This window comes from Struthio camelus, chromosome 26 (genome assembly GCF_040807025.1).
Source record: "Struthio camelus isolate bStrCam1 chromosome 26, bStrCam1.hap1, whole genome shotgun sequence".
In the NCBI taxonomy this organism is placed as follows: Eukaryota; Metazoa; Chordata; class Aves; order Struthioniformes; family Struthionidae; genus Struthio; species Struthio camelus.
In genome coordinates, this window is record NC_090967.1 from 2,949,768 (window position 1) to 2,973,831 (window position 24,064).

Consider the following 24,064-nt stretch of genomic DNA (forward strand, 5'->3'; position numbering starts at 1 on the left):
CTGATATTGAGGGAGCAGAGCCCACCCGTTCTGCTCTGAGCTGGCAGGGTCAATGAGGCTGTAGCTCTGTAGACACATTGCATTTCCTAATAGGTAGTTCTCCTAGCTCTGGATGGCCTGTGGGTTTCTAGATCTGGTGGTTTCTAGAGTGTGGCAATTTTAGTTCAGCATGGTTCAAAGGTATTGGATGCTGTAGGACTCCCAGGAACTTTTGAAACGTCCTGCTCTCTTGAAGTCTGCATGGTTGCAGGGCTGCAATGTTGCAGGGTGGTGGGGGAGGACAAGCAGCAAGACAGATGCCTTGTCCCTACTGGGGGCAAGTGGGTATGTGAAACGGTGCAATTGTGTGTGTGCAAGAGGCAGGCTTGCACCTTCTTCACCCATCCGTTCCATCACTGTTGCATCTCACTCAGGGCCTAGGGAAACCTCACGTGGGGGCACGAGGCAGCACTGCCCTGAAGGAGGAGAGTCAGGGCTCTGTGTGCCCTGCTATGGTGGGTGACAGCAGGGCAATGGCCTTCTGTCCTCCTGGCAGTGAGAAACAACTTTCGACAAGAGCAGGTGTCCAGTAGCATGCAGGTGTGGTCCAGGCAGTGATGGCCACCACGGCATGCATCCTCCTCTGGTGCAAACAGCCCTTAGCACCAGCTGAGTGACCCAGGCTGTCCCTAGGGCTGCTCAAGTTCTGTTTTGCATTGAAATTCTTTGACTTCTGTTGAAATCAGCAGTGTTGGTTTTCGTGATGATTTTAATTATTTTATGAGGAAAACAACTGAAATGGAAAGCGTCCCAAACTGCTCTTTTCATGATGAAAAAAGCCTTTAAAATGGTGCTATCCTCTCCCATGCGGCTTTTCTTTGGAAATACTGGGGGAATGATTTTCCCTCGTTTTTTTTCATGCTGTGAGGGACTTTTTGAGCCTGCAAAGATTTGTATTTCTATCGTCTCCTGTTGCCTTCTGCTTTTGCTCCTGAGCTGCTCTGTTCAGTACAAAACTCAGCACAGAGACTTGGATGAGTATTGCAAGTGGCCAAGATTGAAACCTGCTGTTTTCTAGGTTCTCAGTTGTGATCTGAAACCTTGTTCACAGCAAACGCTTATGCCTTCATTGAGGTGGGCTGAAGAGTTGTGTGGTTAACACTAAATCCCCTTTGCCTATCTGTTCATTAGTTCTTGCAACCGAATGGAGTTTCAACAAGAAGAAAGGCAAAAATTAAGTTGTTTACTGGTTTTTGAGCACTTTTTTTTCCCCACATTGTATGTTGCTCACCCATCAGCACTGAATCTTCCTAGCTGGCAATTGGCTCAGACTCAAAGCCTGCTTTGCCATGGGAGGCACTGGGTTATTTCCAGTTTACTCAGAGCTGCAGCCCCCGAAACCTTCCAAAATGCTGAAACAATAACACCTATTGCCCAGCCCTACTGCCAAATGCTCCCCCTCTCTGCGAAAGAGATTGGGTTCCCTCTGCCCCTTCAAGGAGAGGGGAAATTGAGGCAAAAGGAAGTGCCGCAGGGGCTGGACCCATCTCAAAGGCAGCAGTCTAGCATGGAGAGATGCCAGCTTCGCTCAGTGCCATTTTCCACCTGGTGCCCACCAGTGAAACAAGCCTGTCCTGCCTCTGCACCAAGGAAACCTGTCCCAGCCAGATCGGCCACATTCAGATAACCCTTCTCCATCCCTCCCTCCACCTCCCTTTGAGTGTCTAAATGCTTCACTGTTCCCCTCACACTGCTACAAGACAATTTGACAGAGAGAAAAAGAGAAAAGCTGGTGATTTTTTTCCTAACCTCGCTTGCAGCCAGCATGCTGGCTCTGAAAGGCCCTGGCTGTCTTTTGTGATTTCAACAAATCACCAGCACTTAAGCAAAGTGGGCAGAAAATTGCAGGTTGTATTGCAACTGAATGGAGAGGGAGAGCACGCTGGGGCTGAGAAAACAGAGGTTTGCGGGTATAATAGAGAAACCACTGTCTGGCAGGCTGCGGAAGCCTGCAAAGCCATCAGGTATTAGTTAAATGCTTCACGGAGTTCACGCTGCGAGGCATAATCGCAGCTTCTGAACAGCAGCCGTTTGATTGTCTCTATTATGTCCCTTTAGAAATGATTTGGGAGATATTTTGCTTTGAGCTGTCAAGGTTAAGTCAAGGAAAACGCTGTCCCTCTGACATAAGTCTCCAGGGAGGTAGAAAGCCTGAGCAGAAGCTCCTCTGGGGGAAGCAGGCAGGATGCCTTTGCTTTCAGAGGTCTTCCTCACAGTTTGCCTTCTAAGGTCCTTCCTTTGGCGCTGCTCCCTGAGGTTTATCTGCAGCCAGATCAGCTATCTTGGTGATGAGGACACACTAGGGCTGTGTGCCTGGTGTGCGGAAGAAGTGGGGTCTATGCAACTGCCCTGTGCAAATGCATGTCTGCCAGTCCTTCCTTGCAACTTCTGCACTTGTTGGCCGATCGCAGCCAAACCTGGTTGCGCTGGTTGCGCTGTTGAGGTCTCAGAAGTGCACGTTTTGTCAAAGTGGCTGGGGAGAGAGAAGGAGAGAAGAGAGAGATCTCCATGGGGGGATGTGTGAGCTCAAGCCCTTACTAGACATCAGAGTATCCACACAGTCTATGCCCTGAGGCTATGGAGAACACCAGTCCTTCTCCCCCAGCCTTGGTCCAGGTACTGTCAGGGTCCCCTGCGCCACAGGAGAGCCAGGGAGCAGGACAAGTCAGGGAATAAACCCTGTACTTTGGGTGTTAGCTGGGGAAATAACTCAGGGGAAGAGGTAGAAGCGCCCCCGAAGCATGTCCTAGTCCCCAGGGAGAGGAGACAAGCCCAGAGAGCTCCAGAGGGAGGGAGGTGAAGAAAAGCATCAAGCGAAGAATGAGTCGTTCATAGTCTGGGCCTTGAAAAAGGGATTTTGAAGCACAGAGGAAAACCTCCCCCATGACAGCCGGGGTGAGAGTCAAAGCTGTGCCCCCAGCCCTCTCCCACTGCAGCACTTTCCGGTATGCTCAGATGGCCCCAGCCAGGGTCCGGCAAGTGAGACCCCCCCCCCCCCCCCCCCAGGAAAGCAATGGCCAGGGGATGAGGAATAGAAAAGAGCCTCTGCCAGGGGGTTGATGGCCACTGTAAATAGATCTGACTAGCATCACTATTGATTTCTGTTGTGTGGAGCTGTAATTAGATTGAACTGGGAAGAGGGGTGTTGGGCTGCGTCAGCAGAAAAATAAATTAATAAATAAACAAACAAGCACAGGAAATGTGGGACCCATCCACCTCTGGTGTTGCTGCCCACAGTTCCATGCCACTGGCCAAAAATAAGTAGGAGGTTGTGCAGGGTGCAGAGCAGGGTGTCAGAGTCCCCCCACCAGGCCGTGTGCTGCTCAGTTCTGTGCGCCCTGTCGGTTTGGAGAGAGGATGCTGTGGGAGCCCTTATGGCCCTTTTCTCCCAGATGGACCCATTCATCTACAGAACCCCGTTTCTTGTCCCAGAAAATCACATCCTACCCAAGCAGGTCAAACTGGAGGAAAACCCAGATTCCTCAGCCTGGAGCCCTGCAGCCACTCTGCTGCATCCCCACTCTTGCAGCGGGGTGTGTAGCCCTCACCACTCCAAACCTCCCTTTTCAAATTATCTCTGTCTCAGCAATGCTTAGTGCTGGCATTAATGCTGGGTCACAGTTTTACCAGCAACACCATGATTGCTAGGTTTTGCCTCAGAGCTGTCAGTTATTAGTGGGCGACTGGTTAGTAATAATTACTCCTAATAATTGAGTGGGGAAAAAAATGTGGGTTTGAAAACTTGAAATGCTGGCTCACAGGTTGGCTACCTGATACCGCTGATGGGACCAGGTGCTGATACATGAGAGTGAAGGAGGACAACCTGGATCCCGGTGGCTTTACTGTGGTTATAACTGGGTTAGCACATGTTGCAAAGGATGCCTGCACTAACACATCACTTGACATTTCCCGTGGGGAGATAGATATAGCTATTTTTGCACATATTTACATACATATGGACAGTTATATATGCATGATATGTATCAAGTATAGAGATACAGAGATGGTTTCTATTGGATCCTCTGGGAGTCCCAAGCAGGTTAGCTGCACATTGAGCTGGGGCTGAGCTCCTCCACACGTGGAAGATGGGGCAGGGATGGCAGGAGGTGCCTCTGGTGATGCCATGGGGCAGCGGGTCCCCAGTGCAGAGCCAAAGCTGGGTCCAGCACATGCTGCCCCCAGGTGCGGGCACCTGCCACGTGCCAGGAGTGGACCGCTTGCATCTCTCATTAGATGACTAGAGGAAAATGCAGTGTCTACCTTAAACTAGGCACTCACTTTTAGGTTGTTATAGGTAGATGAGATGTCTCTCCCCCTCCCTAAGTTAACCTAGAGCCAGGCCAACACATTCCCAGGCCATATAAGGGGAGCCAGGCTGGTCAGAGAGGGGCTGCAGGCTGTGCAGGGTTTGCAGCCCCCTGCCTGCCTGACTGGAGTGCTGTGGCCCAGCTGTGCTCGTGGGACGGATGTGAGGTGCCCGCTGGCAGCACAAGGTCCTGCCAGCAAAGCTAGTATGGGACAGACTGAGCATGCCAGGCAGATGCCAGGAGGGGGTGTGAGAGTGGGTGAGGGGTTCATCAGGGTGAATATGTGCTGCTCTGAATGTGCACATCACAAGGGGGAGGGACTTTTTCTGCTTGTTGGTTGGGTTTTGGGGGTATGTTTGGGGGGTTCTTTTAATTCATGTGTGGAAAAAAGTCAAATTTTCTATAAAGGCTTTTTTTGTTTGTTCTTTTTGCAAGCATCTGATGGTCATAGGGTAGGTTTCCACTAAACCATTCTCTCCTGGCTGTTTGAGTAAGGTACCCCTGGAACAGGCTCCCCCAACACCACCAGGGCTGAAACTGTCCCTTATCCGTTAGAATGATGGTTTCCAGCCTCTGAACTCAGGGCCTTTTGCAAAACCTGTGGGGGGGGAGAAAGGGGAGGGGGAGAAGGATTTCCTCTAACCATCTTTATCAGGGATAACTGATTTAATTTTAATGTTTTGGTCATGCCAGTCCTGCTATCTTCTGTCCCCTACCCCATGCACTGAGCCAAGCAGGAACAGAGCAAATGACTTCTGCAGCCCAAACTGGAATGAGGCCAGGACAGTGACCAGCAGCCAGGGAAAAAGGGTTAAATTTGTTGGATGAATTACCTGTCAAAAATGCAACACTGAGCTCTAAATCTCTCCAGCTTTGGGTGGAAGTGGTGGATATTGTCCTTCACTCTTAGTTCAAGGTGCCTATGGTGTAAAGAGGAACGGTAGTGCAGGTGAGCTTAAGAAAAAGTGAAGAAAATACCTTGCTTTTTCTCTAATTAGGAAGAAGTAATTTGCATTTTAAACACACGCCCCTTACTCCTCCTTTTCCAGATTCAGAAAAGGCTATAATGGCTGCCTGCTGTTTTGCTGAACCTGGAAATAAGAGGTGTGTTTGTATAGCAGGAAAGGTAGTTAGCCAGAGGGGAACAATCATCGGCCCAGGGACCCAAGCAGCCATCCCATCACTGTGGCAGCGGCTTTCAGCCTTGACCTCTGGGCTCTTGGAGGGCTGTGCACCAAATGTAAGAGGCTCCTGGAAGTGCCTAAGAGAAGCAAGTTGCCATCTGTCATCTGGCAGCCTGTGGAGAGCAAACAAAGGACCTACACCCTTGCTGCAAAATCGTTCCGAAGATCCAAACCGAAAACCCTAAAGGGTTGAAAACTGCTTCTCTGTTTGGGGCAAGAGTGGGCTCTCCTTAGAAAGGTTTAGACTGCAATATCCTGACTTTTTTTCTGAGCTCTCTGGAGGAAATGGTGTGTCCCCAGCCTTGGAGAGCTGGATCCGTGCTCTGACCTGTCCATGGGCACCTTGTGCTCCAGCAGTGCCCATGCATATCCAGCCAAGTCCTGACCCAGACAAGACCCTGAGCACCGTGATCTCACCTTGAAGTTCAATGTAGCTTTGAGATTGGCCCTGCTTCAAGTAGGTGCTAGACCAGCAAACTGTATGAATCTCAATTATTCTATGAGTCTTTAACTTTCCAGGAAAATATTGTAGAAAAGGACCCCTGTTCCCACCGCTTCCACCAACAGAGCTTGATATTCCTGCAATTAAAATTCATATATTTACAAAATTCTGTTTAGCCATGTCCTTCCATTTTTTACACACAGCATAGAGACGTCACAGGGGCTTTCCCGGTTCCCCACACCCAGTTTACATTTGTCACTCAAAGCAGACAGCACCTCTGTCCTGACCCACTGCTCAAACCAAATCAGTAGGGAAGATTATAATTAGGTACTGGTTCAACCTGACACATGTTTCGAAGGCTACGATAGCAAAGGCATGTAGGGAAGCCTGAATTTCCTGGAGTTTCAGACCACTGAGGCTGTTCTTCAGCCTCAGGAGACAGGAAAACCCCTTTCCCGATCAGGCTGAAACAAGGATGCTTGTTCCCCTCTTTCTGTCATGAGATGTGTTCGCTGCAGACTAGATGTGTCATACCATCCCCATCCCCAGCATTCCCTGCCGGTTTGGAGTTGGCAGCTGGATGCAATGGCCAAGAGACACTGGTTCCCTGAGTCCTCCAGCAAGATCAGCAGACACGAGGAAGAGGCAATGGAGCCCATGCCAGAGTGCGAGGGAGGGAGGGAGGCTCATGGACGACCCCCAAGATTTAGCAATAGAGCAGGTCCCAGTAACCAGGCAGTGAGAGCAGGGGCAGGCCAGAAGTTTCATCTGCCTCTAGTTCCAGGGTTAGCAGGAGATTCTGAGACTTCAGCTTTTCCCAAGGATGCTAGGTTTCACCTGAGCTTTTCTCAGACTTAAGTTGAAAAGGGCTGTTGTCCCATCTCAGCAGAAGCCCAGGAGGCAAAGGGTAGAAGAGGAGGAAGGTAGCCAAGGGAGAGGTGGGCAAAAAGCTGGCAGCTTTACTAGAGGGAAGGGCCTGGTTTGGGGAGGCAGCCAGGCAATCTAGAAGCAGGCCAGGTTGGTCAGCGCCAATTAATGGCCCTATTCTCTCTTTTGAACATCTAGCTTGCAAACGCAAAGAGCAAGAGCAGCAGAAAGACAGGAGCCTGCAGCCCAAGAAGCAGCGGCTGGTCTTCACGGACCTCCAGCGCCGCACCCTGATTGCCATCTTCAAGGAGAACAAGCGCCCATCCAAAGAAATGCAGATGACCATCTCACAGCAACTCGGCTTGGAGCTCAACACCGTCAGCAACTTCTTCATGAATGCCCGCCGGCGGTGTATGAACCGCTGGCAGGAGGAGCCAGGCACCAACCCTGGAGTCCCTTCTTCTTCTACAAGCACTTTCTCCAAAGCATGATGTCCCCCAGCCCTCCCTGCCCTTTCCCGGACATCCTCCTCATGACAAAGCCAACCCCAAACTTACACGCATACCCCCAGCGGCTGAGCTGACTGGGGTGGGTACTCTTGGGCACTGCAAGTCCGTTGGCCTCCCAAACCCTCTGTCACGTCCTGCTGCTGTATCCTCCAAGCTCATGGAGGAGGGGAAGGGTTTGCAACTGGTTCAGTTTCTCTCCAGCAGGAAGGCTGGGAGGAAACCCCCAGTGGAGTGAAAGATGACATGGAGGGAGAGGGCAAGGTGCTGTTTTTGAAGCATCCTTGCCACAAAACCTTGTCTTCACCCACCCACCAGGGTCCAACCCTCGAGGAGAGGGGCACCTCATCCCCTCCAGTCCTCCCAACCTCAAGGTGCCCACCAGGGCCACTGTGGTGGAGGTGGGTGAGATACAAGAGGTGGAGCCATGGGGCCAGGCAGCAGCACAACCCCAACAAACTGGGGCCAAAACCCATATGATTTAAGGAGAGACAAGCAGGGAAAACTCTCCATGGCTGCAGTCTCTGGTTCTTGAAGCTTTCTACAAGCTAAGGTGCAGCAGGGTGTCCCAAAGCAGCCAGGCCCTCTCTCCCACTCGAAGCTTTGGGAAACCTGCTCAAAGGCTTCCCTGCACTCCCGGGTGCTTCGGTCTCCTCCACAGTCACCTTCCTCTCACCCACCCTGCAACGCCCCCAAGAGCACCCACCACCTGCTGGCCCCGAGTCCCCATGCACATGCACACCCCAACCTATGAGAGCACCTGTCCCCTGGGTCCCTCCCAGACAAACTCCATGGCAAAGGAGATGGCGGAGGCACCGCGTTGCTGTGGCCACCCGCCACCGCCGCTGCACACCCAAGCTTCTCTGAGTGCCACACTGCAGCCCAGCAGCCAGAGGCAGGGGACTGCAGCTTGCACTGTGTTGCCTAGAGCCCAAGCAGGTCAAGAAGCACATTTTAGGTACAGAAATCGGGTATTTAAATAGGAATTGTTTGAAAGGAGATGGGAGGAGAGACTTCGAGTGAAGGATCTGATCTTTCCTGGTGACTGGCTCAGTGGGGGCCAGGCTGGCTCCACCATATTCGCCGCTTGGTTTCTGGTTCACTTTTCAGTTGAGGAATGAACTCAGACACAGCACTGTTTTGTTGGCTTTGTGTCTTGCCCCATCTGCCCCTCGACACACACACTGTTGTCCCCTGCCCTTTGTCCTCATCTCTGCTACCAAAGAAATTGAAAAACCAAAAACCAAACAACAAAAATCCCTCCGGGGAAGCAATGTTGGTGCACGGTGGAAGAAGCAAATCTCACGGATCTGGTTGCAAAATCAAGCCCTGTGTGTGAGAAAGGGAAAAATAAACCAAAAAGGAATAATAATATAAAGGAGAAAAAAATCTACCAAACAAGCTCAATGAAAAGACCGGCAACTTACAAAAAGACAACAGATTTTTTTTTTTTGTGCCAATTAACAACCTGCCTTAAACGCGAAATTCTGGAGCAATGGTACTAGCTTCAAAATGATTGTTTCCTCCGAGCTCTCGATGGTGACTTGTGCCATATAAAAAGCAATCACAAGGCCAAACAATTACAATCAGCCGTTGCCCCAGCCACGGACGCAGCCGCCCTCGCAGGCACCTTGCCAAACTCCGGGCCTCCTTGGGGGGGGAGAAGAAGATGCCACGGGGACCGGAAGAGGCTGGGAGAGACTTGGGGATGGAGGGGAAGGCAAGGTCCCCTGCTTCCCCCACCACTTGGGGAAAAAAAAAAATCCTCCAAAAACAAACACACAAAAAAGGGACAATATTGAATTTATGCGGGTAAAATAGTACCATCTGTGTTCTAGCGCTATGGTTTCTTTGATTCACTTTACTTTGAAAGCGATCTGTTGTGTAACAGGAAGGCACCTTGTTGAAAAGAAGGAAAGAAGGAAAAAAAATGTGTGTACGTACACCAAAAAAAAAAATCCCCCCAAAAAGAGGAAGGACAGAATGAAAGAGAGAAAGAAAGATCCCTGCAGATGCAGCCCTAACCTGTTGCAATCACCAGCAAGGTTAGGGGATGTCTTTCAGACAGTTTTACCAAAGAGCTCATGGGGAAAGTGGGAGATGGAGGGGCTGGGTGGGGGTGGGGGGGGTGCCAGACTTGACACAGTCACACCAAACCGAAACAATTTCCTGCTAGAAAGAGAGGGCGGGAGGGTGGGAGAGAGAGGTGGAGAGAAGGAAGGACCGGGAAATGGCAGGTGCCACAGCGTATTTTGCCAACCACAACCAAAAAAACTAACGGCAAAGCAAATCTCATTCCCTAGGACCCCGCTCCCTGCCACTGATTTTCCCCTAACGTTGTTTCTTCTTGTCTTGTTGTGACGTGGTGACGATGGTGGTGGATCCCTGAACCCCATCAAGTAGTATTCAAGGGCTGAAAAGCCAGGAAGGGGGCCTTGGTTTGGGAAGTGAAAAACACACAGAAAAAAAGGAAAAAAAAATAAAAGAAAAGAAAAGAAAAGAAAAGAAAAGAAAAGAAAAGAAAAGAAAAGAAAAGAAAAGAAAAGAAAAGAAAAGAAAAGAAAAGAAAAGAAAAGAAAAGAAAAGAAAAGAAAAGAAAAGAAAAGGAAAAAAAAAGTATAAATGCCACAGGCCCTCAAGGATGCAAAGACATTTCTAGTGAGAACCCGAGAATAAAGGCTACCTCACTTGAGTTTTCAATTTTTGTGATTTGAAAATCACGTCTGATACCAAAGATTTTGTTGCCTTGTCTGGTCTGTGCTGGAACCACCACTTTCCCTGCTACCCTTGGGATGGTCAGCTAAGACCTCCCTGCCCCGTCTGGGGCCACCCACCATCCACCCCTCCGGATCCCTCCTTGCAGCCCTTTTGAGTCCCCAGAGAGCGAGCGCGAGAGAGAAGGCGAGCAAGCGACCCCGAGATGGTAGCATGGTAGATGAGTGCCTTTTTCTTGTACCAAAGGTGTGTGGCCATTTCTTTGCTCCTCTGCTTTTGTCCTAAAGACTCACCATTACCTCAGCTCTCCAAACAGATGGATTCTGGCAACTCTTGTAGTCTTTGGGTGTTGGGATGGAGGAAAAAAAAAAACTTGTCCTAAAATAATAGAAAGCATCCTTCCCTTTCATCCCATTGCAGGAAATGTGCATTATTTCCCCTGTGTGTTCCTCCTCTCGGATCTCCCCATGCCATCAAACCTGGCCTGGTCTTCAAAGTCCCTGCATCCAACCCCTTTCTCCTGCCTAGCTTTTCCCCAGGAGCATTGAACTTGTGTCTTGATCCATGATTTTGGCCCTTCTCGCAGAGCATCAATGTAGGAATGTGGAAGGGGTTTGCCCCATGTCCTTCACGAGCCGAGCTCAGTTCTGGGACCATTCAAAAGCCAAAGAGATGAAAGCCTATAGTTCATTGCTGGATATTTCTTCCTCACTCAGCTCAGACTTGGGCCTTTGTTTCCCGTTTAGTGAGCACAGACAGAATTTGTGGCATTTCTGGAAAGGCAAAGGCAGACACAGCAGGTGAGGACCCTGCTGAGCTGCTGCCCACACCGTGGCATCTGACCAGCACAAAGTCTCACTGTCAGCTTTCTCCAAAGCCCTCTTTTAGTGAATGGTCTGGAGCAATGAAACGTTTGAGCAGGAAATTCTTTAAAGTTCCTGATGGGGCATTTTTGGCCCATTGGGCAAGAGGGGTGCAGCTGGGTCTCTTCTGCTCCCCAACTCCGCAGTCGTGCTGGGAAGTGGTCTCACAGCAGCATCAAGATGAGTCTACTGCAGAGGGGAGTCCCACAACACAGCTGAAAGTGTCTTCTGTACCGCTGTCTTCATCGAGCAGTTTTTGGAGGTGAGGAGCAGAGCTCGGCCTCATGGGCTAAAATATCTGCTCCGACAGTTGAGGCTGTGAAAGCCTCATTGCACCCTTTACCCCCTACCTTGGAGGCAGGAGTCAGCAAGCACCTTTCAGTCATACAGGACTCGACAAAAAATAGCAAATGCAACCAGTAAAGTCCCAGAGTTCCCAGTTTGGTCACGTTACTGGTCTGAGATTGATTCAGCTCAAACTGTTTCAGTTCACAAAAAGCTTTAAAAAAAAAAAAATCACCATTTTGCACTGAATGAAATATTTTGTTCCAAATAAAATGAAGAATTTTGTTTGTTTTAAAAAGGTAACAGAAGCAGCCCCCGCAAGGAGAAGCTGCTCGTCTATGAAAACTCCAGAATGTCTATTTTAGGGAAATTTTGGGTTGAATTGTACCTACTTGGCTCCTTTTTCTTTTCTTTCTCTGTCTTTCTAAGTGAAGATATTCCAACTGAAAAAGCAGCAAATCAACACAGAGGTCAGACGTGATCGGGGCAGCTCATGTCCCTCCCTAGAGAAGAAGAAAAGTTTGAGCTGAACAATTTCATTCACGTTGGCCATAGAGTGAATGTGGGATTGACTGGGTGTTGCACAAACACCGGAAACAGCCAGTCTCCTATTCCTGCCTGTTTAAGGCCTGGACATTGCAGAGCTGTGGAGCTGAGAGGCCCTTTCCCAGCAGGCTGGGAGCAAACCCCAATTCAGGCAATGTCCCTATGCAGGCACGCAGTCTCAAAAGCTTCAAATCAAAGTCAAGCACAAGCGCATGCTTAAGTGTTCTCCTGAACGGGGTTGCTCCACCAAAACAGGGTCTGCACAAGGCGACTCAAGGGAAACAGTTCCTTTTGAGTTGGACCAAACTTGCCCAGGGTCAAAATCCCCACGGTGCTGAGCCTGGATTGGAAGGAGCTTCCACATTCATGCCTCAGCCCCACTCACACGAGCAGCACCCAGGGGCACCACAGAGATCGTGCCAATCCCTCCATCCTGCAGGCTGAGCAACCCAAAAGAGCAGGTTAGAGCATCCCCAAATCACATCACCTCCCTGGCCCCCATCTCCCCGCCTCTCCCCTCTCTACATTATTGCCTTGGCCAGATCTTGCCCGACCCCATGGCTGTGCTACCCCTCTCCTACCTAATACCCACATGGCTTGTGATACCAAAGACGTTCCTCTATGCAGGAGAAAGCCTTCTTTTCCACCCAGCACAGACCTTACAAGCCTTTGACAATGTTCTCTGAAATACCTCAAAATATTTAATGTATAGTTTATGTGATAAAAAAAAATTACTTAGCTAGTTTTTGGAATTTGTGACTTGAAGCTTTATACTGTTAAATTATAATTTTGCAGAAGACGGCATGTTCTTATTTCTTTGACGCGTTCAGTGGGAGACATATTGAATGTTAAGGAAATGAAAGCTGGTTAGTTTCACGATTAAAAAAAGAGAGAAAGAGAGAGAGAAAGAGAGAGAGAGAAAGATTTAAAAAAGGACCCTTGGAGTTTACAGATTTCATATTTAAACAAGTCCTTTTAAAAAAAAGAAAAAAAAGAAAAACTAATAATGATGACGATACCTTTGCGTTCAGATGTGTTACTTTTCTCTGAGTCATGTCGTACAAGAGTATTTATTATATGTGTTCTGTGTTCAAATGTAATTTAAAGAAGACAAAAAAAGACAAAAAAAAGACAAAATGAGAATTTGATTTATGCATGAAAAAATATACTCTTTCTTGAAGTAATGTAATAATTATTCGGGGAGGGGAGGGTGGGTGGGAGCGGGAGGGGACAAACTGTGCTTTTTTGTCCTCAAGTTTTCATTTGATTAGGACTTCTCTGCATGGATCATGTTTTCAAGTCACTCAATCATGGGAGATCTGTTGTTTATCCCTTTGGTTTTTTCTTTGTCTGTTTTTTTTCCTTTCTGTGAAAATTGTGTTGTACCAACACCAGAAGGTAGAAGAAGCCCTCGTGCGCAGCAAAGGGGCAGGAGGGACACTCGCAAGACAACGCCAGGGGAGGACCGGGCACATGGCGCGGCCCCGTGCCCAGCAAACAGGGTAAGGGTATCTGGGTCACGGGACCCCGCCATGTGTGCCCTCTCACCCTATTTGGCCCCTCCCCACAAAACCAACCCCACAGGGTCTGGCTCCTTTCCTTGGTTTGGGGTTTTTCTGCTTTATCCAGAGCTGTTTGTCCACTGAGGTGTCAAATCACAAGTGTCTTTGTGCGTAAGAGAGAAAGAGAGACAATCAGCCACAATGACCTGTGTAGCTAAAGCCGTGGGGCTCCTCGTGTGCTCTGAGACAAGGGAAATGTCCCTTAAGCACCCCAAGAACACCCGCTCCACCCCCTCGTGTTGGTCTCCTGAGCCAGAAGGACATGAGGGCTGAGACGGGCTAGGCGACATGGACACCGATTGTCCATCCTTCAGGTGGCCTCAAAGACCTGCCTCTGATTCCCACCCTGCAAAAAAGAGGAGCTGCAGAAGCTGCAGCTGGCACAGCATCGACACTGACCGTCCAGCTCTGGGAACAAACTGGAGATGCTTGTTTCAGTGGGCCTCCCCCACAAGGACTCATTTAGGGTCAGTGGCATCACCCAGCACATGGTGTCTGCTCATGCAGGGCTTTCCCCCACCACCCAGCCTTGCTCTAGCCCAGCACATAGGCAGATGGGGAAAAGCAGGAGGAAGAGGAGTCCAGCCAATTGGAAAAGGTCCTGGAGGACGCCAGCCCACCAGCAGGTCTCAGAGGGGTTTCGGAGGTCCTCTGGCTGCCCTGTAGAGCCAGGGAGCTCTCCCCAAATGTCCATAGAGCTGCCTCCTGAACTGGGCTCTGTCCCCTGCTCCTTCCTCCCTCTGCTCCCCTTCTTCCTCTCCTTGTTTAAAGGTGGAATAAGAGCAGAAATAAGGGCTTAGTTGCACCTTTGGGGGGCAGGGAGGTGATGGGCATCTGGAAGAAGTAGTGTTAACTACCTCTTTCTACTTCCCCAACATTACAAGAGCATTTGCCTTAAAATGTGGATTCCTCATCCTCTTCCTGCCACTTCACCACTTCATCCTTCACCTCCATTGCTAGATGTGGACATAAACCTCAGCCAGCTGCAAAAAATGACATCTCAGCTTCATTGAGTCCCACCAAAGTGGCCCCCAAAAGTCAAAACAGGATTTTATCTTCAATCCTCATCTAATGCGGTGTCCTTGCAGCCTTCACCTTCCTCACAGCCAGTGCTAACCAAGATGATAAATATCAGCTGGGCACAGGAGAGACGGGATTCACTGAAAAGGACCTGGGTTTTAGGAGGACGCAATCTCTATGGTTTCTTCCAGCAGCCCCATTAACCTGCTAACCAATCCTTCTCTTGTCCTTGGATACCCCAGGGAGCTCTGGATGCCTCTTTCTGCTCCATCTTCTCCTACAAGACCTTTCCTAGCATGAGAAACTTCGGTGCTTGGAGGATAAGACCATTCAGAGAGCCTGTTTCCAACAACAGAAAGGTCTCATCAAGCATGGCTGGGATGCAACCTGAAGCCACAAGTCCTCAGACCTTACAGACACAAGATGGTTTCCACCATGTTGCATGAATCAAGTGGCTTGGGAAACCCCAGAGAAGTTGAGAGTGGGGGCTCAGAAGTGCCAAGGGACAGTGCCTGGACCTTGCACCCACTGATGCTGCTGGCATTGACCAAGCTGAGAGAAGATGAGATAGGAGCTGTGGGTGGCATCATTCCACATGCTTTCCCCCATTTTCCAGCATTCTGTTCCCAAAGAACACGGTCCAGATGGAGGCTCCATCAGCCAGAGCCTGCTGGACCAACCAAAAACAGGCTGATCCTGCAGGATCCAGCCTTGCCTGCTACCTTCACAGCTACCAAAAATGCCTTGAGGAGCAACTTGCCATGATACCAAAGATTTTTTTTCCCTGCAGGTAAGACAATCGATGGGAGCTCTGTCCTACAGACAATTCTCTTGATCAGGGTTGCACCTGAAGGGTATTTTCGTACTGTGGTGAGCAGGAGCAAAACAGGCCACATGGGGGCATGGTGTGGGCTCAACCTACAGGCAATCCCCTCCACCAAGGAAGGACCCATCCTGCCCTGCGAGGTTAAATGCTGCGAGGATGGTGCGGGTCCTTCCTGAGCTTGGCATGGCACAGTCTGGGAAATGGGGGTGCCACCAACAGATGAGCTCAGACTGCTCCTAAAAACACAGATGGTGATCCAGGGCTGAGTAACACACTTTGAGACCTGCAGAAAAGGGATTGAGCATAGTTCTAACCTGATATGGATGGTTGAAGAGCAAAGAGTCTGCATATCGGCTACCCAGCACTCTCCAGCAGCTGATGGAGAGTGAAGAGGAGGAGGAATCTGGGATATTCTGCCCCACTCGGACGTCTCCCACTGAGATCAGTGGGGTGGATTCCTGCTGGAGACCTGCTAGTTTAGTCTAGCCACCATGTCATTTTTCAACTGTGGAAGATTTCAGAGATTTTGGTCGTTTTGCTACTTGTGAAAACCTCCTAAACTCTGTTTCTAGCTTTGATCAGTCTATTTTTCCTCTTTGGTCAAAGTTTTTAGTTGATGGCTTTTGTACATGTTGAAAAACAAAATACTTAGCAGGAAAGTGCTGTTTTTGGCCATGCTGAGAGAGTAGAAGTAATGAAGGGCTCAAGGAAAAACCATGGAGGTTTGAAACTGGACCATAGGCAGCGTTGCTCCATTATAAAGCATCCAGTTGAGTTTTTATTGCTCTGTTTCCCTTGATGTGACTTCGGTACTGACTGGCCCAGGGTCTTGCATGTCTTCTGCTAAACCAGGCACACTGCAGGGACAGGAAGGATCAGGGTGAGGGTTTTCTTTTTTTTTCTTGCACCAGCTCACTTGTCTGAAAGGAGCTGAAGCCCATGGATGCGCCTAGAACTAGGTCATTTCTACTCAAGCAAGCAGAGGAGGCAAAGAGGTTGATGGAGGCAACATGCTGTCAGCAGCACCTAGCCTACAGAGGCAGAGCTGGATCATTCAACAGCTGCCCCATCCCCTGAGATGAGGCTTGGTGTCACGGGCTGATTTCCCAAATGTCTTGAACCCTAGGGTCTGAGACAGCACTGGAAGACCCACTATGGGCTGGATGTTGGGGGAAAGGTTTCTGAGCAAGTGCTGGGAGAGCAGCGCAAATCTCCAAGCCGTGGCACAGGACTCCTTGAGCCTTGCATGGCTCAGGTGGCCGACCATACCTCCTCCCTCCTGCGCTAGCCCAGGGCCACCACTGTCGTGCCGTGTGGAAGAACAAAACCAGCTTGGTCCAAGGTGTACAAACCCATTGTGTTCGATCCTTCAAATCCCATTCATCTCCATTTAATTAGCTTCAGGAGGCTGGCAGTGCAACCAAAGCAGCCAACCTGCTTGAACGCAGTGGATACAGCCATAGATAAAGGTTTATACGCAGTTAATTAAAGCTGATTTTACAACAGAGTAAGTTCTGGGTGGGGAAGGGAGGAGAGAGAGGATCAGATCCTCCCTGGCTTATTATATCTCTCCCTAACCCAGTTTGTTGCTTCAGGCACTGCAAAGATGCAGCTGGGCTGGGCCAGCACCACATAGGCTGGACCAAGTCGTCACCACATCCGCCGACCTCAGAGTCACTCCTTTTCCCTTGTCTCATAGGACACAAGCAGCCAAGGAAGCTCCAAGAGCCAAGCATCAGGCTGGCCGTACACACTCTGCTGCGCAGAATTCTCTTACCTATGTATTTGTTTGGGTTTTTTAAGTAAAGCAATTAAAATCGCAAATAAAAAAAGTCAGTTCTTTTTCCCTCTGAAATTTGTAAAGACAAAAAAAAAAAAAAAGAAGAAGAAAACAAACAGAATTAATCCTGGCCAGAAAGAACCCACAGCATGAGGTTTGCCAGTCCAACCACCTCAAGAAAAATATTGCTCATTTTTCGGTATAGCAATAGGCAACGCTCACCCTCGTCCCACACAGTTTGGCTGGCCGAGGGCTGCATCTGAGTTTTTAAATGACCTTTTTCTTTCTAATTAAATTATTATTATTTTTTTGCTGCTGCTTCATTGTTAATCTCATGGGATAGGTTTTGCTCTACAGCGAAATGCAATTATTACTCCTCTGTGTCTTGCAATTATATTTGTTTAAGCTATTTACAAATGGTAACAAAAAAAAAAGTCTTATGTGTCAGGCACTTTATCCAAACTGTGCTGTGTGCTCTGGAGTTTGGTCCTTGTTCTTTGCAATGACTCACGCAGGGGAAGTTACCAGGAAACTTAACTCCAGCCTGTCAACAGGTTTTAAAAGAAAAAAACAACCCTCTATTTGTTCATCCTTTACTGGTCATGACTGTGTTGTAAGTTTCTGCAGCTTTTAGTTTCTTCAATAAATTATTTTCTAGTCATTCACCCTGGAGTGTGTGTGTCCCACGCGCTGGTGCAGGTCGGTGGGGCCTTTCGTCATGCTGCCGAGAGCTGAGGCTGCACCCATGGCCCCAGGTATATATATCCTATATACCACAAAGGTATTGTAGTCACATATCCCTATTATATATATATCCTGTACACCATAGAGGTATTGTATTCACCTATCACACACACCTGGATACATACAGATGCTTGTCTGCAAAGTGCCCTTGCTTAAAAAGTACTCCAGCTGCAGAGACAAGCAGGGGTCTGAAGTCATGGTTGCTTTTAATAATTTGTGCACAAGGGTATTTTTCTGCCTCTCTGGTGAGCTTTTTGCAATTTTCATTGCCCTTGGGCAGGGAAACGTGGGTCAGTTCCCTCCTGACTCCACTCTGTTCTCCCATAACATGCTTGGGGAGGAGTAGGGGTGATTTGGGTGAGGAACTGTGGGTTGGACCCAGAGAGCCCAAATCGAGCCCAATTTTATCTATCTATCTCAACTACTCTCCCTGCTTGGGCAGCACCAACTCTTTACCAGGCTTGAGAGCACCGGGATGCCGATTTGGGGATCATCCCAGCTGGATGGGAAAGGTTTCTCTCCCGCATTTTCTACCTTGTATCTGCATGGATGAGAGCTTCCCCCAGGACACAGGGATACATTTATTCCTCGGATACATTTATTCCTTTCTTGGCACAGTCCAGCAGTCTTCTGGAAAGGGCTCAAAGAAAACACTAATTCTCACAAATTCAGTGCAGATGAGCCTAAAGCACTTATTAAAAGTCACATCAAGTCTTGGGTGCTGTGGGGAGGCCCAGACCCAGCCAGCTGATTTTCTTTTTACCTGAATGCCTCTTTCTACCATGCGTTTTACTGGGGCAAAAGCACTGTCAGGTTATAAAGAACCAGTTGTACATACCAAGGGAACAGAGATGTGGGGACACCGGCAGCCCCTTTTTTTCCACCTTTCTTCATGGAAAGTTAGCTGGTGTCGCTAGCTCCACATAGCAGAGATTTACAGGAGAGAAGCTCAGAACAGATTTGTAAAGCATTACACCCGTAAACCACTGAGGTTTTTTTTTTCGTTTGTTTGTTTTTTAAGCCCAACAGGACAGTACACTGATTCTTAGGAAACTCTCTGGGAGAAGACAGAGAAACATTTAATGCACTCAGGAATTCACTCCAGAGAAGAGGGAATTTTTTTAAATGATGCTAATAAAGTGCAATCTGGCAGATGAGGTGTGTGCAAAACCTGCACTGAAGTATAGCAAATCACTTCCCCCTTCCGTCCCCACTTCTGTCCTTCGTGTATGTTGAATGGATTCCCTCCAAAACCAAGTTACCATCCAGCACCTGGCCCAAATGTCTACAGCTGGGGGAGCATTTCACAGGATTATTGACCACCCAGAGCGATCCGCTGCGGCAAATCAGCAGAAGGACATGAAGAGCAAGATGAGAAACAGTGATGAAGGAAGACGCACAGAGGAAGCAGGCAATGGAGTTGGCCCAGCATGCCGGGAAGGCAGCTGGATCTGATCTATGATCCTTGCAGTCACATAAAAATAATCGAGATCAGCCACTTAATTAATCTTCTGCAGATTGACATCCTGGAGTGAGGGAGAGAGCAACCAGTGGCAAGGAAGAAACTGTCCTTGCTGTGCTGTTCGAGGCCCTGAGACCCTCTGGCTAGGAGGAGACACTTTCCATGGCTGTATGGCTCCTGCAAAGTCGACAGGGTCTGCACACCACACACAAGAAATGGAGCCACTCTGAGCACAGTCAGACACATCCCATGGCTCAGTGCCTGGGAGAATCAGTTCTCTGGGCTGAGCCAGCCTCTCTCCAGCCATAGGGGCTGCCCACGTGGCCATAAAGCTGTGCTGTCAGGCAGAGGTGTTGCTCTCTCAAGAGATAGGTGACCGGGCACTTTTCCAGCAGCCTAAAAAAGTCCAATAAGATGAAATAAAAATGCCTGGAGAAGGAGGTATCCAGCTAGTTCTGTGCCTTGCTGGTGTCCAAGGACAGTAAACTCCACTGCCCTAAGCAGGGGCCATCGTGAACCCAGCCATACTGGCTATGCGGAGGGCACATGGAGGGAGGATGAAGTAGGGATTGTTTCTTGGCAAAGGAGACTCAAGACAGCGCTGTGTGTGCCCTTCATGCGCAGGCTGTCCCCTCGGGTGATGAGACCTGCATAGCCCTCCTGGTGGGAGAAGGCGTAGCTGGAACGGTGGCAGAAGGAGCTGCGGCGGATGTGGGCACGCAGCTCCACTGAGGGCTCTGGCTCCCACTTGGTCTTCAAGCGGATCTTCTGCAAGGAGATGGGGTACATCAGGGCTGCAGCTGCCTCCCAGGCAAGTCTCTGCCTCAAGGGGGGACAGCATGCAGAGAGAGCAAGAGAGAGCTTTCACCAAGACGCAGTTTGGCTTCCAGCTCCACCATGGCCCGAGCCCCTGGGATGTGACCTATAACATGGGGACCCTCTTGGGCGTCTTGGAAGCTCTTAGAGATTGGGATTCTCAATCCTGATCTCATCTGGGACCTCTCTGTACCACTGAAATAGGTATGATAAAATCAAGGGCTTTATTTCTCCACTGATAAGAATGTCTGCAGCTACAGGGAAACCAAAGCTCCTATGTGATTGCAGTGACCCACTGCATATAGCGGCATGAACAGTACCAGCCCCTGGCTTTGGTAGAGAGACCTGCACCAGACCCTGCTGCCTCCTAACTGCCAGGTTCAGTAAGCCTTGGAGGCCAATTCCTTCCTGCAGCTGAGAGCAGATCCTATCCAGAACTGGCAGGTCTCCTACCCCTGGGGCCATGTCACAAGAGCAGTGCCAATGAGGAGAGGCCACAAGGCCTATCCCAATTTCCAGGCAGTGGCTTGCCTGGGGAATCTCACCATTCCCATTACAAGCAAATCTCCTGGCTGTCCCCAGACCCGGATACAGAGGCAGGCAAGGCAATCCCAGCCCTGTGTACCTGGAAGGCAGGCAGATCCTTCCTTTCATAAGCCCTCACCTGCTGAATGGTGGTTTTGCCCATGATGGTGCGGTATAAGCGGATGGTGAGTGAGGGGATGGTGTTCACTACCAAGGACAGCAGGATGATGAGCAGAATGTACGGGTCGGTCAGGGCATTCTTGCTGGCATCTGTTAATGCACGAGTCACCATCAAGTGAGATTCAAGCAGGAGAAGTGCCCAGCAAGGGCAAAAAAGAAAAAGAACAACTGTGAGGGTGCAGACCCAGACCCACAAAGGTGTTGAGGGGTCTAAACAGGAGATGGCACTTAAGTTGGAGTCAAGATCAAGATTAAGCCAGCAAGATCAAGAAGTGGCATGTCTGTCCCCTAGCAGAGCCCTCAGGGCTGAACAGCAGCTGAGGGCTAGTGCAAGGGACAGGACGATCAAGCGGGCTGGGCTGGGCCAGGAGACAGGCTCTGGCCAAGGCCCAGGAGAAAACATGATCTACAGGGTGGAAAACAGCTTCTAGCACTGAACACAGCCTGGGCTCCCTTGTTTTAGGAGAGGAAGGACTGCAGGGATCCCTGGGGCATCTTACCTGGAAAGCGGAAGATGGCAGGGGCTATTTTGAAGGCATTGATGCTTTGGGTCAGGAAGGAGAAGAGACAGAAGAGCAGTAGGCTGGCTGTGACCATCAGGAAGGACAACACGGTCCAGAACTTTGTGTCCATGATGATCTGTGCAGGCAACAACAGCGCACACAGAGCCCTGTCAAGACTGTCAGGAATGGGGAGCCCCATTCTACTTGGCCACTCATTCTTCAAGGGAGCCCCAAGTTCACACCCCATAATGAAGGATCGTCGCCCAGCAATGAAGCTGGCTGTGAATCAGGTCAGAGAGCCCAGGGCTGAGCTCAGCTGTGGTCCCTAAACATCTGCACCAAACTCTGGCAGGGAGCAGGGAGGCCAGCACAGCACTTGCCACAGTGCAGAGAAGGGCCCATCTTCTTACACTCTCCACTCCAAATCCCCTGTACTTTCCTTGCAACACCACTATCCTGAGAGCCAGAGGCTGGGCATGATGAGCTACATCTTGCAAGGAAAGGAGAAGGTGCATAGGATGGATGCTAGGGCTGAAGTTTCTGTTCCCCAGGTGCCTGGCAGTGCAACACTATGTGCCTCGGGTCCGTCTCTGCCCTACAACCCTGTACGCTGTTTGACCCAGCATGGCCTTTTAATTCATTGTCCTTCCTTGCAACCTCCGGTGCCACCCTGGCTCTGCCATCACCCTGGCTCAGGCATCGTGGGCCTGTCTCCTGGGCCAGCGTGGGGCAGACCTGTGCTTACCTCCACGATGACCGACAGAAAAGCTGATGTGGCAACAGTGATGGCAAAGGACTCATAGTCCCCGACAACCTTACTGCCGACTCGGTCCTCAAAGGCCCAGAGTGCAATGTAGAAGCTGGCGAGTGAGGTGCTGATACCATGCAGGAGGGTCACGCCAAAAACGCGGTAGTTGAAGAGCTCATCTCGCTGCCCAATCACATAAAGTTCAGGGAACTCCAGACTCTTCTTGGCACTTACATCCTGCAGGGAGGGAGGACACTAAGCATCAACCTTCCCACCCACACCAGGGACATTGGGCCATCTCATCTGATGTACCCTCTGTGAGCACTGAGATGAGTCTGACCTCCATCCGCTTGCTTGGGGCGGGGGGGGTGGGGGTAGGTGGGATACGGAACCGAGGCACCACAGTACCAGTTCTGTAAGTAGCCCCTTGGGATGCTAAGTGAGGCTGAGCTCCAAATGCCCATCAAGCACCTACTATCATGTCCCAGCAGTGCACAAAGAGCCATACAGATGGAGACAGGGTGCAATGACTACTGGGCTCATTTATGCATACTGAGTATCCAGCTTCCAGGCCACAGGGCCTGGACGTTGCCTGGTGAAACAGTACCTGCTCCAGAAGGCCCATGGAAAGCACAGGGTAGGCGGTGTAGAACACGTTATAGAGTGCAAGGAACCAGCCCTCGTACAAAGGCTAAAAGGGAGAAGAAAGTGGCTGTGAGCTCAGTAACGCTTTAGAAAGACTCAGAGAGGATACCAGGCACCAGGGGCGTACAAGTCTAGAAGACTGTGATCCAAAGCCTGGAGAAACAGGCCACGGGCTCTGCAGCAGCTCCAGCTTATCTGCAGTGCTCTCCAGGCTCATTGGGCCATGCTGCAAACAGAGCAGGAAGCTGTGGAGCCACACAACGGTGACCAAGTCACATTGATGGCCTTCAGCCTGGGTAAAAGCTCCCATCATTTATGAAACCAGCTTAATGTAACTGGGAGCTTTCCCTGCCTCTGTCTGAGGCTCAGCTGCTGCTCACAAGGACTGTCAGTGCCTACAAGGACACCCTCAAAGCTCCCCTGGTTGCTTTTCTCAGCCAGTCACAGAGGGATCCAGCCAGGACAAATGCAAATAACCTGCTGAGTCTCAGCCAGGCAGCCCCAAAAATCAGGAGCCCTGATTCAGACCACGTGCCCTGTTGACACAGTCCCAGCACGACAGCAGCAGCCCTTACCTGAGCTGTAAATCCACTGTGAAAAGCAAACCAGACCTGGGCCATGAGGCCAGCAAAGGTCTTGTAGAAGAAGTAGCGGAGGAACTTGCAGATCCGGAGGTAGGCCCAGCGGCCGTGGACAAGCAGAAGGCGCTGGAGGTAGCGGAACTGCGCCAGGGCATAGTCGCTGCACTGCACGGCCTGCATGCCCTCCAGCCCACTGATGCCAACCCCAATGTCAGCAGCTGGGGACAAAGGGAGGACATGAAATGCAGGTGGGGGGATTTCAGGGTGTTTCAGGCCTCACAGTGTTTGGCTTCCCCATTGCTACAGGAGATGGCTCTGCCTCAAGGCTGATGGGCAGAGGGTGAATCCAGGAGTGATGGGCAAAGGAAAATGCAATGGGGCATGGCCCTGGGAGCAACAAGCCAGGCAAAGGAGGCATGGTTGGGTGTGATAAAAGCACAGCCTTCCTACCAGAAGGTCCTGGCTGAAACCCACCCCGCTACCCCAAGGCTCACTTTTGATCATGTTGACATCGTTGGCCCCATCGCCGATGGCCAGCGTGATGGCGTTCTTGTACTTCTTCACTAGCTGCACAACGAGTGATTTCTGCTTGGGGGTCACCCTGCAGCAGATCACAGCCTGGCAGCTGGTGGCCAACTCCACGAACGCCTTCTCCACCAGGCTGCCCTGCTTCTGCGAGCCCACAGCCTTGCAGCATGCCAGCCGCTGCCCCAGCCACTCTGTCCTCTTCTTCAGCTCTTCTCCCGTGTGGAGGATTTTGTCCTTAGGAGAGAGCACACCCCAGGTTAGTGATTCACCCCACAGCTAGCCAAAGAAGAGAGGGGCTAGTCACATGTCCAGGGCTAGCAAGAAGGGATGGGGCTGTTCTTAGCTCCCAAGCACTTGTGCTGCAATCTTGAGCAAGGAGGGAGGATGATA

General features: G+C 50.2%; 2 protein-coding genes across 3 annotated transcripts in view; one reads left to right on the forward strand and one right to left on the reverse strand.

Moving 5' to 3' along the window:
- ONECUT3 (one cut homeobox 3) overlaps positions 1–13,748 on the forward strand; it is a 39,453-nt gene extending 25,705 nt beyond the window's left edge. The window contains exon 2 of one of the 2 annotated variants that reach the window (XM_068920161.1): positions 13,150–13,748. In XM_068920161.1, coding sequence (XP_068776262.1) covers positions 13,150–13,400 — 251 coding nt within the window. In that variant the 3' untranslated portion in view covers positions 13,401–13,748. Of the gene's footprint in view, positions 1–7,037; positions 9,435–13,149 lie in introns of those variants that run through there. The other variant, XM_009685270.2, reaches the window with a different exon arrangement.
- A 4,956-nt stretch (positions 13,749–18,704) lies between these two features.
- ATP8B3 (ATPase phospholipid transporting 8B3) overlaps positions 18,705–24,064 on the reverse strand; it is a 29,978-nt gene continuing 24,618 nt past the window's right edge. The window contains exons 22-28 of the mRNA XM_068919710.1: positions 23,641–23,908; positions 23,141–23,364; positions 22,528–22,611; positions 21,918–22,157; positions 21,170–21,308; positions 20,629–20,759; positions 18,705–19,916 (exon numbers count right to left, since the gene is read on the reverse strand). Coding sequence (XP_068775811.1) covers positions 19,680–19,916; positions 20,629–20,759; positions 21,170–21,308; positions 21,918–22,157; positions 22,528–22,611; positions 23,141–23,364; positions 23,641–23,908 — 1,323 coding nt within the window. The 3' untranslated portion in view covers positions 18,705–19,679. The remainder of the gene's footprint in view (positions 19,917–20,628; positions 20,760–21,169; positions 21,309–21,917; positions 22,158–22,527; positions 22,612–23,140; positions 23,365–23,640; positions 23,909–24,064) is intronic.